The 14,020-nt window shown below is 37.0% G+C and overlaps 1 protein-coding gene across 24 annotated transcripts in view; it reads right to left on the bottom strand.

Moving 5' to 3' along the window:
• The window catches only part of DLG2 (discs large MAGUK scaffold protein 2), a 996,215-nt gene that overhangs the window by 391,445 nt on the left and 590,750 nt on the right, over positions 1–14,020 (bottom strand). For all 24 annotated transcript variants that reach the window (XM_050332274.1, XM_050332275.1, XM_050332276.1 and 21 more), the window contains one exon: positions 5,778–5,831. In XM_050332274.1, the coding sequence (XP_050188231.1) occupies positions 5,778–5,831 (54 nt within the window). The remainder of the gene's footprint in view (positions 1–5,777; positions 5,832–14,020) is intronic.

Genomic DNA, 14,020 nt, shown 5'->3' with positions numbered 1-14,020 from the left:
GAGGTCTTTTCCAACCTAATTGATTCTGTGATTGCACATACATAATCTTTTAGACATAAACCATCAGTTAAGTCTGAGACTAAGTGTGGATCCAGCCGTACCTAAACTTCCCTCTGAGAAGTCTGGAACGCAACAAGGTCCTTTCTGAATCTCATGACTCAATGGGAGGGTCTCTCTGAAAATTTTATCTGGTTCTGCCCTCTATGCAGTAAATACTCAAGTGTACCTAGCCATTTATTCTTGTTAAACCACTGCCACATTTACCATTGGACTTCATTAACTCACTCTCTTATATTAATAAAATATATTGTTTCTTACTTGAGAGTGAAGTGCATTATTCCATCCATGACATCAGAATTGGAAGAATTTATTTTTCTTTTCAGCCTTTGTTTAAGCTTTTACATACCTCCTTCTAATGTGCTAAATCCAGATGCAATGGCTGGATGACAGAGAAGAAAGTTGAAAATTTTTCTAAATTCCCCATTTTGGCATCATGCTCAGGCATGTGTAAAACAATCCAGAGATTTGATTACAGCTCACGAGACCATAACCTACACAGTTTGAAAATTACTTCTTCAAGAAACAACTTGAGTGTATCTGCACAGAACTCAGCATAGGTGGAACAGTAAACAAAGCAAACCAGTAATAAAATAACAATAACTCATAATAAAATAGTAATAATAATAATAATAAAATAATAATAACTTGGAAGAACAATGGGAGATTGAAGAAATATGAGTAATTCATTGTGACTGAAAGGAGAATAAAGTACATATTCCCCAGATCTTATCCCTGTGACAAGATGGAAGAGGAAGGGGAAACCATGGTACTTGAGTGAACTTATGTTAATTTTTTATTAGGATGAAAAGAAAATAAAATTCCATCATAAAATAAATAGAAAGGTTCCCTTCAATTTCTGAAAGTGATACAGCAAAAACCAGCATTATAGCTACTTCTAACTGAACTATGCAGCTTTCTGGAAACTAAAAAAGAAATAAATAAGGCTTATTTCTGTGCAACAGAGAAAATGAGATGAATCATATGTTATTAAATTAATGCTTCTCCTTATACAAAGAGATCTAAAATTTACAGCCAAAGAATAGAGAACAAACAAACTCCCACAAATGTTTAATTGTGCTTAAAATGCCACAGACTAATTCTTTTCGTACCATCAAAGACTCCTATCAAATTTATTCCCACGTCCAAAGCTTGGTGAGCCAAAGTTTTCAAACCACTGAACCTAGAAAAAGACTAATTAACTGTTTCTTCTGTTATTTGCTGCAGGCCCAAATTATAAGGAATAACATTCACTCTAATAGAATTAGGCCTTTTCTTTTATTCCATTTAAGAAAAGCCTACTGATGAAAACCAGTTCCTCAAAGGATGATTTTTTTTCTTTCTAAACTATTGAGTTGAAAGGTTTGAAGAATGTCAACAGTAGCAAAACACTTAATAATGTGATTTTAAATCATTAGAGTGTTAATGAGACAAATCACTCAGTTTGCCAGTTGTATACCAAGTGTAAAAAGGAAATATCTCTCCAGTGGACCAATGGATACACGACATTTGAACATGCTTTGTGAATGCTGATCATTACTGCAAGTGGTCTCCCTCAAAAACACTCCAGAATTTTTGGAGGAAGATAGCAGGGAGGAATGGGCAGAGATGCTAATGAAATGGAAATGCATCATAGGTACATCACATAAAATGAAACAATGAGACAGGTTTCTCATGCTGCTAAGCCAACAGCCTAATCAAATCATGAGAAGTCTCCATCTGGCATGTAACAATACTAAAAATAGCCTGACCTTATTTAGGGATCTATCAGGCTATCAGTTGTGGTTAGTAATGTCAGAAAAATATACCATTTTGATTCACCTAAATTTGAAAGTCCATGCTTATTACAGTGTTTATTTTTAAATAATTTCTACATGGTATAAAATGGATTACTTAACTTTGTTATGGTAAGCACAATGAAAATGACAGTTATTTATGAAAAAATAGATTTTAATAAAAGGAAAATTATATGTTTTATTATTTTAAAGCAGTATTTTATTTTATGCAAAAACATGACTGGAAAGAACTAACTAGTTGTCATGAAAATCAACTTAGGAAAACCTAACAGTTGGAAATAAAAAAAAAATTATGTCAAAAATGTTTGTGTGAGATAATATCACTTACTTATACATTCATTTGCCTTTTAATTTTATTTAACAAGTTGATTTAGAAATGTTACTCAGATTTCTGGAAGGCACATTCAATAGAAAGAATTGAAGGACAACCATCTAAGACTAGAGAAAGACAGGATATAAAAATAAGAATGTGAGCATCGGAAACATGACCCAATTATTAAGATCTAAAAAATTCTTCCGGTTCCTCCTGTCAGTCTTCCTGGACTCCATCTGTACTTGGACAATGGGAGTTAAATAGCAGGGATGAATAGCAGGGATCTAAGGTTACTACACTAAGATCAGCACTTCTGGGTGTTTTAGACACTCTACAGTTATGAGAGAGAATCAGTGACTCTATGCCCACTTACACTGAGGCTTGTTTTAGCTCTGGACAGAAAATATTTTAATTTAATTTGGATTCTCTGATCCATTAAATAATTTGTCCCCATAGTGTTAGATGTTTATTTTATGGCAACTAAAAAACAATAGTACCTTTCAGAAGCACTAATAACTAGCTAGTTAACTCTAAGGATACTTAAACACTCACTAAAGATGTCCCTAGACACATACAGTCTTCCACCAGGCATGTGTGAAGGTCGTGACAGTGCTGAAAAAGCAACTGCTTGACTCATGTTTAAGTTGCAAAAATCATAATTAAATCTAGCTTTCTGTTATCTCTCTGAACTGACCTGTCCAGAAAAAAAATATTTTAGGGCATATCTGCTAAATTACATTTCCTGCAAAATAAATTGGATGATGATGGCTGCAGTATCATACACTTAGCTCACCTGGTTTGGAAAATCTGTCTCTATATTTCCAAATATTTAAGAGAGAGAAAACCTCCCTAACAGCCCATGATGTTATAGACTGTATTGTAGGACCCACACAACATTACAAGCCTGTAATGGGTTTTGCCGGGGTGGAGTTCATTTTCCCCACAGTAGCCCATGTAGTGGCTGAAACAAGGTTGATAACACACCAGTGTTTTAGCTATTGCTGAACACAGCTTGCACAGCATCAAGGCTTTCCCTCCTTCCATTTTTTCCCTTCTTGTCCCAATAGCAAGTTGGCTGGGGGTAGGTAAAGGTTTGGGAGGGGACACCACCAGGATAGCTTATCCCAAATGACCAAAGGGATATTCCAGATCATATGGTGTTGTGCAATAAAAGCTAAGGGAAAGGAGGAGAAAGGGGTCATGCTTATGACATTTGTCTTCCCACATAACAGCTACACATGATGAAACCTTGCTTTCCAGGAAAAGTCTAAACATCTGCCCCCTGATGGGAAGTATGAGTTAATTCCTTATTTTGCTTTACCTGCATATGCAGCGTTTGCTTTCCCTATTTAACTGCCATTATCTCAATACACAACTCTGCTTATCTATCTCCTATTTTTTTCCTGATCCACATCAGAGAGGAGTGAAAAGAGTGTTTGGCTATTGGCCAGAGTCAATCCACCACATGCTGTCCCTAAACCTCTTTTTGGGAAGGTTCCCTGGGTGAGGCGAGGACACACACACACACACACACAGGACACACACACACACACTAACGTGCATCTGGCCCAGTTGACTACAGCATCTTTCTAGCAGAGGAAACATCGTAACATGAAACCAAAATAAATTAAACTCCTAGGAGCACAAAGGAAAATATAGGTCTCCCAGCCCACTCTCCTAAATATTAGTTTGGAGGAACAGGTCATTTGTTCATCATTTGTCTTTGTGTCTCATTTTAGAGAACATTCGAGCATACAAACCCTGATCATAAGGAAATGCCTATTTGTAAGGCAGAGACACAAAGTCCTGGGGGGCACTATGGTGACCTGGGCTCAGCAGATACACTTCACTGTGACCTTTGTTATTGGCTAGTCTAAATAAGTCCTTGTATGATAGTGCTGCTGTGACTCATATCCAAGAGAAATAACTCTTCCCAGGCACCAGGTAAGAGCAAGGTGACTAATTCAGAGTTGTCTATTTCTAAAATAACCCCCTCTGTGTATTTATCTAATTTCACATCATGTGTTGGAGACTGAAATAGCCCACAGACACTTCTCAGTCTACTGTCAATATTTCTCTTGAATGTGTTTGGTCGTTAGTTCTTTATTATTTAAGAGAAAGGAACACTAGTTAAAAGTGGTATAAAAGTGTGTAAGTATTGATAGACTGTTTTATGGGAATAAATCGTACACATTGAGCATCTTGCTACTAGTGGAATTGCACCTTTATTTAGGAATTCTAACACTGTAGCTGCAGAGGATCCTGGGCACAGGCCCAGCACTGAAAATGAAAATTGTGGTTACCAGTGTCCCTTGGAAGAACTAGAGAACATTAAGTGTAAAATGTTTCATCAAAAAACAGGAGAAAAGCTAGATGGCCCTATTGAAAGTGAGACTATAGCAGATGGTTCTGATGTTAGAATGGAAAACTGAGACAGAAATGATAGGAAACCTCTGAAGAAAGATGAATGCAAATGAACAGAGAAATTTTATTTAACTTTTCCACCCTTCCCAATGGTCAATATTCCCAATAAGGGATTTAATTCTCTTCTGCTTTACAGCACTGTCATTCTACTAAATTGTTCTTGTCTGTGATCTTTACGTGTGCTCTGCAACAAAATTTTTAAGTTTTATGAATTGGCAGTAACAAACAAACTGGACAGGACAACCCCTATTAAACTCCTCTGTCATCAATAGTCTTCTGAAAGACAGAACCCAGCAACATGATTGGTGGTGTAGGTAGATAAATAATTAGGCTTATGCATTTGTAGGATAAGAAACAGATGTGAACAAAACACGACAGATAAGACATTAATTGGGAATTAATGTTTAAAAACATAACTAAGATGATGCAGGAAGAAAGACTAGACACTAGCTGGCTAGCTTTTCTTGCCTCCAGTCATTTAAGCCTGTTACTCTCTTTGTGATGTGTTTGTTTGCTTTGTCTTTCTCTGTGTCCTTTATCTTCAACTATAGTTGATTTTACAGTCTAAAATGACAATAATATAAAATGCTTGTAGAATACCAGATTTTTTTAAACTCTAATAGAAACATGCATTTATTTTAGGATAACTTTTTTCCTAGAAGTCATACAAACGAAGAGACATTAATAAGAAAATATTAAGTAAATTAGTTTGAACTGTTATTTATCACGAGCAACTTTCATCTACAAAAGAAGTGTAGACAGACAAATGAAGAGCTGTTTGCACCATTTTAATATTACACTGTGCATCTAGGTATCTTTCTAATAAGTAAGCAGGGTGCACACTGCTCTAAAAAGAAATATTCATACTTTATGTCCCTGTTAATGAGGACAGTCTTAATGAAATCACTTCTTTCTTTCTTTCTTTTTTTTTCCCCCAAGAAAACCTACTTTTAGTAAGTCACAGTATATGTGTTCAAGTATAAACTACAAATTATGAGTATATAATATGCTGTAATTCAACTGAATGCAATTATCATTTCTGATTTTCTAGAAAAAAATTAATTCTGTAACTGTAAAAGATTTGATTATATTTCAGATCTGTTTAAATTTCTATGAGATACTGAACAGAATTTCTATGTGAAAATAAAGAAACTCTACAAATTAATAAAAAAAACTTTAATACTTACATAAGGGATTGTGTCCAAGGTGTCTGTGTTGACAATTATAGGGGCAGGGCTTGCCTGAAAAAAAAAAAAAAAGAAAGAGATAAAATAAATGTAAAGACCTGAAATTCATTAATATTGAAACACCCATAATGATACATTAAATTAAATGTCTAAAAGCCTGTCTTCCCATTGAATTCAAATTGTACAACAGCGCATAACTTTGGGCACTGTTCAATCAATTAAGGCTGAAGGAAATAGATTCTCAGCCTCCAAACCACAGCTCACTGTGGTCTTTCTTTGAAATTTCATTAGGCTTGGGATCACATCCTGAATATATAATATCTAGTCGTTCATTTTTCAGTAGAACTATAAGAAACCTGATGTACTCAACTTACAGTTAGGGGATGTTGTGGTTGAGGGTTTCAGCTTCCCTACCTTACAAGTCCACCTTTTGAGTGTGTGCAAAACCAAGGTCTTTACAGAGGATGAATATCAACATTTAATGTTTACACTACTTAGAAGTATTATATAGGCTATGAAGTATATGTATATGCACATATACTATGACATTTATGTCAAGGCTGCATATCCCGGATTGTTTGTATGCACTCAGCTAAGGTTCAGATTGAAATGCAGTTCCAATTAAAAAGATCTGTGGATCTGCAAAGCTGCCCAACCTGATCTTTAATTTATTGATGAAACTCATATTCAGGCTAGTTTCCAGCCGCTTGAAGTGCCCTAACCTCTTCCTCTTCCCACACTGGGATTCAGTGGTACTGATCCAAGGCTGAGCTCTGATTTGACGCAGCTGCATAATCTCGGCTCTGACTCTGGAGAAAACTACAAAGTTGTGAGAAAGCGTAGGCCAGAGGCAAGGACCATCAGTAAAATGTCAAACTGAGGAAAGACTACTGAGATGGGATTGTTAATAACTCAAGGACTCAGGAGAAGGATCAACATGTAGTCAGCACAGTACAAAAGTGATGGAGGCATCCCTTCGCTGCCTGATTAGTGCCTGCTTGGGCAGCAAAGACTCTTCAGGCACTGTCATGGGGTGGTTAAAACACTAATGCTTGGCACAGTAGCTCTCTAGTTCTATTTACCTACAGTGTATATTTGTCAATGAATGACTGTCTGTACTCTAAATTCATAGAGACCACAGTGTCTTTTTGTGCATGGTAGGCATGAACATGGCACTACTGAAAACACTGATGGTATTTCTATTGTCAAATATTCACTGCAGGATTTCAAAACCTAAGTAACAACCCAAATTAAGAATGTGACATTGAAGCAACAATTCAAATACTGTGAGAATATCACAGGGTTTTTTTCCCCTAGTTTTAGTGCAATTATTGAAAGATAATTCTGTGTTCGAAGAAATTTTATGTTACTGGACGACAGCTGATTAATGCCATTATTTCTATCCAACGGTGTAAGCCACAAATAAAAACTGAAATGCATACAATTTAGTGTGTCTACATTTCATGGCATGTATCAGTTGTCATGGTAAAATCCAATTTAATAGTAAAATGCTTAGTATCTGAGAAGACATTATACACCCATACCCAGTTATTTTCACTATGTCCCATAATACTGGACACACTGAAGTGATAGGTAAAAGCTGAAGGTCATGTGATCATAATATTTTTAGCTTCAGGAATATGGATTTATTTATAATTATATTATCACTGAATGTTAAACAAAGGATTTCCTTTTTAGAATCACAATTTTTACTTTCATGAATATTTAACTCCATACACTTAAAGAGTACTTCCTTTGCTATAGGTAGAAAATGCTTGGGTTTTTTTTATAGTATTGATGCCATCTTCTTTTTATTTTTACCAACTGTGTTGGTCTATTACCAACTATAAACAAAGTTTGCAATTTTAAGAATAAAAGCATCTTTCCACTCATTTAAAAAACAATATCTATTAAAATAACAAACATCTTTCAGAAGTAATTTTTCAAAGCATTCTCATATCATCACCAATCTCTTCTAACCTATTGAGGAACAAAGCCTTATATCTGTATCAGATTTTCCTGAAGTAAAGTTAAAGAAATAAGAAACTAGCACATGTGAGAACACCACAAAAAAATAACATTTAGGGGACCTGGAATTTCTTTTGAAAACTCAGTTATTACTTCCTCTTATGAGCAGATGCAGAATCTGCGCATTCTTCATCCTGCACCCTTCTCTAAGCATGCCTCAGATGGTTGAAGACAGCAAATAGATTCTTTTCACAGACTATTCTTTTCCAAGGCAAACAAACCAAGTTTTCTTTTTTACTGAATGTTCTGTGCTTGGACCCAGTCACTGTTGTGTGCGCCACCATCTTGGTTATCCTCCACCCAACACACTTTAACACAGTGGGGAATCTGGGTCTGGATACAGTGCTCCCAGGGCAGTGCGGCAGGTGATGAGGAGATGTCCCTCAAACTGCTTCCCAGGTTGCTTTTAGTGCATCCCAATTTGCCATTTGCCTTAACCACTGTAGGGGCACATGGCTGACTCATGTGCAACTTGTTCTCCACTCCATAAAGCTGCAGCTTAGCTGGACTGTGCCTGGCCAGGACTGCTCCATGTTTTATTCTGTCCTGGGGCAGGAACTCCTGTCCATTGAACTCTATGATGTTCCCCTCAGCCCATTTCTCCTACCTATCGAGATTCCTTTGAACAGCAACTGTCCAATGTATCATCTGCTCTTCCCAGTCTGGTATTATTTCAAACCTTGCTGACAGTGCACTCTACGTAATCATTCTGGTTATTAATGAAGATGTTAAACAGCATTAGCACCCATAATCAACTCTGTATGAAAACCACAAGAAACTTGCCATCAGTAACTGGACTTTGAACTGCTGACCACTACCCTTTGGATCTGGTCTAACCAGTGTCCCACTCATCTTCTAGTAAGTACATCCATCCATTCAGTTTCTCTCTCGTGTGGTTGAAAGCAAAATTTGTGCTGAAGGCCTTGATAAAATCAAAGCAAATGACAGCTACTGATTTTTCCTAATCCACAGGGATAGTCTTCTCATCACAGAAAGCTGTTAGGCTGGTAAGGCAAAGCCTAACCTTTGTAAATTGACCTCCCTCTGTGTAATCACCTCCCTCTGTTCTCCATAAGCCTTGACAAAACTTCCTGGAGACATCCACCAGAATGCTTACATTTATTAGCTTCCTACCTAATTCTGATCCCCAGGTTATCGCTTGGTCCATCATCCCTTCCACAGTAAAAGTCTGAGCATTTGAAGCTCCTCTGAATGGTGTGATCCTTCCCTGACTGGTCCTTCTACACAGCCTGTAAATAATTACTTTTCAGGCCAGAATATCTCTCAGGGTTCATTTCAACACTGTTCTTATTGTACTTTTTATTGATTGGAAAAATTAAACTAAACTATCAAACTGATTATTTTCTGCTACTGAGACATTTATCCTAATCAGACAGATAGGCATGAAAAAATTCACAGAGCAATAGTTTCAGATGGATATAGTGACTACAACCATTGTCACAACTAATACCATCAGTACATTTTCCTTTTCTGTTCTTCCTGTTCATATCTGTGCCTGTGTTTGCATCTGTGCATGTGTGGGATAGTGCATCTGTGTGATGACTTGTCTTTTTAGTTTTTTGGGGGTTTGTTTGTTGTTTTTTTGTTTGGTTGGTTTTTGGGTTTTGTGGTTTTGTTTGGTTGGGGTTTTTTGTTTGTTTTGGTTTTGGGTTTTTTTAATGACAAAAACGATTTAATACAACATTTTGCTTTGGTCTCTCTGATATATCTGGTAATTTGAAAAATGCTGACTTCCTGAGCTCCAACATTGAATTAAAGTGCAGGAAATTGAGATGATTTTATTAGCTGGGCCCTGTTTGTAGTTCAAGATTTAAAGAAAAGTGAGAGATTTCAATCATGTAAAGTTGAAAAGACAGTTTGCAATCACTGGAGAGAGCCTTAAACATAGTGCTAGCCATGGAGTACACAATGGCATCAAAATAGTCCTGTAATCCCAGTGAAATTACTGAAGGGATAAGTCGAGACAATCAGTATCGACAGAGAGTCAGAAAGATTTTACCTTCCAGGATGATGTGTCTTTATCTATGCTGACTTGAAAACATGCCACACGTATTGGTTCACCAAATTCTCAAAAAAGATAGTTAGGTATCTCTGTACTTCAGAACACTGAGAAATCTCTCAGTGACAACTTATCAACAGTACTTCCAATTGTACATAAATTAACAAAGGCATGCAAAAAATTGTCTAGATTCTCTCAATAACCTCTACCCACTGTGTCTTTGAGACAGCACTACCTCTTATCTCTCATAACCTATATACCCACCCATACATATATACTCTCTATCTTGGTTTGAGACTGGGTGAGAAGAAATAGCTTACTGGAAACTAATTACTTTATTCCTAGCTTTGCCCTTTGACCTGCTCTTCAGTCTTAAGCAAGACAATGAATTACACTTTACTGAGGTTTTCCCAACTGCAAAATAAAACCAAACCAATCACCAGAAGAGTGAATATTACTGAGTGCAGTAAACTGAGTGATCCTGTTTGCCCCATTCTTCATTCACCTTCCTGTATGCCCCCATACTTAACTATACATTAAGTATTATAATAAGCTGATAATTTATCATGTGGGCTGTCAGCCTTATAGCTCCTGGTCCGTGCACAGACCTTTCTCCTGTCCTTGATTAGAAGCAGCACTTTCAGCTGAACTATCTCTGTGCTTTGAAGAAAAGGCATCACACTGACAGCTGCAGTAACAGATTGGCATAGCTGAGACAAAACTTGAATAGCTTTGGGGAAAAAATAAGAAGGAAGATTTTTTTATTTTTCTTCTTAAAGGACTTGAGCACAACAGACTTTGCTTCCACAAATATATATGAGATTGTTCTGCTTGCAGCAAGTCAGACGGTCTAGTTGCTTTTCTGCCAAAAGCACAATTTATAAGGTAGAGTGAAAGCACTTGAAGCTAGTAGAAAGAGAATAAAAAGGCACACGTTCTAGTTCATGAACATTTACTCTGCTACCAAATTCTCTACAAGTGTAGGACATGACTCATGCCTCTCAGACAAGATGAACTTTCCCTCTACCACGAGTGCTAGAATTGTCCTGGTTGACTGGTTTTGCTTATAGCACTGACAGTTGTAGAGACTATCCATATTATTTTGAGTTTCTATCTTTGTTCAGCATTCATAACTCCTTATTTTAACTGTTTCTACTATGCAGTGCTGTATTCAACACCAGAGCATGAAATCACTTGCATAGTTAAGTGGTAACTGTTTTATAAATAATGAGCACAGTACATTATTCCTTAACTAGAAAACATAATCAAGTATGTGATCATTTAGAAACTGCCCACTTATGCTCATTCCTAGCTGCAATTTTAATTTCATGGAATCACAGAATCATTAAGGTTGAAAAAGACCTCTAAGACCTCAAGTTCAACCATTAACCCAGCACTGCCAGGTCCACCACTAAACTATGTCCCTTATCACCCCATCTACCTTTTTTTGAACACTTCCAGGGACAGTGATTCCACTACTTCCCTAAGCAGCCTATTCCAATGCTTGCCCACCCTTCAGTGAAGAGATTTTCCTTAATATCCAATCATGACCTCCCCTGGTGCAACTTGAGGCGTTTAGCACATTTGACTCAGAACTCTATATTGCTTGTTTCCCTGTTAAGGAATCACCATCATTACTTGCATTATTACATTTAAGTAAACTCAAAATAAAGAGGTGGTGAAATTTAGAGTAATACCACAGTGTATGTACTACCGTTTTAAGAGTAAGTTGAGTTGTCAGTGGCTTATTGCCATCTTCTGCAGACAATGGACTCTGTGAACTGTATGTCAGAGTTAAGGGCTTATCTTTCCAGGCAGCTACCCCAGGCAGCTAAACCACTCTCTGGAATATACATTTGCAGTTTTATTTTACTTCAAAATGCTAGCATTTTGTGTCTTAATATTACAAATTGGAGCAGCTCCTATATTTGTACATGAATAGGGCATGCTGCATTTCTCAGATATATAGTGTCAGACTGTTTAAGGCTGTAAGACATCAATGCTGAATTAGTTAAAATTCATTTCATATTTTCAAGAGTTTCCTTTCTCAATTGTAAGAAATAGATTTGCATTTACACACAATGGCAGGAAAGATTAAATGACAATTTAGATGTCAAAATAGTAATTCTCTGGCACGCTATGAGGCCTCAAGATCACAGAACACACAGAACCCTTTTTGTAGTTACCACTGAATTACAAAACGTAAGACTAAGAAGGATAAAAAGTCATTTCTTTGTTATTAATCAGAAAATGTAAAAGATAGGGAACCTCTTTGAACATCTAAAGAATGACATTACAGCAAACAATCCTACCTCTACTTAGGAGACATAAAAAAGAAGTGAAAAGCAGCTTTGCTTGCAGGCTGCAGGCAGCAAAATGCCTCAAGAAATCCTCAAGACCACTCCCTATGTATATAATGCAACCTTATATAAAGTAACTTAATTTAAATGTGAATTGTACCTTTCAAAGAAGGTGGCCTTATGTTCAGATTTGGGGTTTTACATTGGTTTTCACTTAATCTGAAGGAATTATTTCCTGTTTAAAATTGTATTATGTGACATCATTAAAAAAAAAAAAAAATATTTAGACCCAAGGAAAACCTAGCATTTCTACGTGGATCCATAGGCTCTCAGAGGGAATGGCAAGAAAGCACCTACTTTACAGTTTTGAAGTTTCCCTGGAAGTTTCCCCTTATCTGCTAGCAATTTGAATTAGCAATGATTAACATACTAGGTAACTTTTTGTCCAATATAAGATCTAGCGAAGGACACAGAAATGTCAATGAGAAAAGCCCTATAGAGAATGAGGGATAATTATGGTACATCAGATTTCCCAGTGAAGATATTATTCAACTAAATGTTGTTATGCATTAAATTTTGAGGTGACCACCTTCCTATCACCAGACAGGGTGGATCCATCTGCCTCATTCTAGGATGCCAAGTGCCATATTAGGACTCACACAGAGGTCTCATTATCATATCTCTACTGGCTCACAAAAGAAATTGATTCAGCGTCTTACACCAGTGCTCCAGCTTTGGTCAGAAATTTAGGCCTAAATCCTGTGTTTACATATACCACTTCAGAACATGTTCTTGGCTTTTTGAAAGTGAATGGGCCATAACATTAATTTATTACACAGATTTCGGCTCTGATCTCTGCTCTTATCTCCACTCTCCTGTCACTACCTATCAAACATCTGTCAAGATCTTTTAACCTGATAGGATATTAATGTGTTGCATTATCCATGAGTGCATTCTACTTCTTCATTTTTTTTTTTTAAAAAGTCTTTCTCTCCAATTGGATTTTACACTTCTACAATGATCACGACTAAGTAGCAAGTGGACATGTACATATGTATAAATATAGACAGATATCTATAAGCATACAAACATTAGCATCCAAAAGAGGGCAGTGGAGATGGTGAAGGGCCTTGATGGGGAGTCACTTCCTCGTAAGGGGAAGAGCAGGGGCAAGGTACTGGCAACGAGTGACGGGACCTGAGGGAATGGCCTGAAGTTATGTCAGCAGTGGCTTAGGCTGGATACTAGAAAAAGGTTCTTCACCCAGAGGGTGGTTGGACACTGGAACAGGCTCCACAGGGAAGTGGTCACAGCACTAAGCCTGGCAGAGTTCAAGAAGCATTTGGACAATGCTCTCAGGCACATGGTGTGATTCTTGGGGATGTCTTGTTCAGCGCTAGGAGTTGGGTTTGATGATTCTCTTCAGAATATTCTATGATTCTGTGATTTTAATCATCCTATTTAATCCAGCTGCATGCTTCTTTTTTCTTTTTTTCTTTCAGCCTTGGCGTGCACAAAGATAAAACTCCTTCCCAAGAGAGAAAAACAAAAGCAAAACAATTCTTTCATACAATCATAGAGTCATTTAGGCTTCAAAAGACCTCTAAGGTCATCAAGTCCAAATGTTAACCAAGGACTGCCAAAGCCACAACTAAACCACATCTATAAATACTTCCACACTTTCTCCAAATGCTAAGTGGGGCCAGAGGAAAAACAAATGCATGTGTGATCCCAACACAAATGATGGAAGGCTTGATCTAGACTGCACTTTCAATTATGGTATTTTCTTATTATGGTATTTTCTCATTTTTGGCTTTCCCTCCTTTCTCTTCAAAAGTGAAGGCTGACTTGCCCACAGTATGACTTTTTATTTTTAAAATCACGGTACACCAAGC

Source organism: Myiozetetes cayanensis, unplaced genomic scaffold (assembly GCF_022539395.1).
Source record: "Myiozetetes cayanensis isolate MyiCay16 unplaced genomic scaffold, myiCay2020 scf5-8, whole genome shotgun sequence".
NCBI lineage: Eukaryota > Metazoa > Chordata > Aves > Passeriformes > Tyrannidae > Myiozetetes > Myiozetetes cayanensis.
Note: the sequence above shows the minus strand (reverse complement) of the source record. Positions and strands in the feature narration are given on the sequence as shown.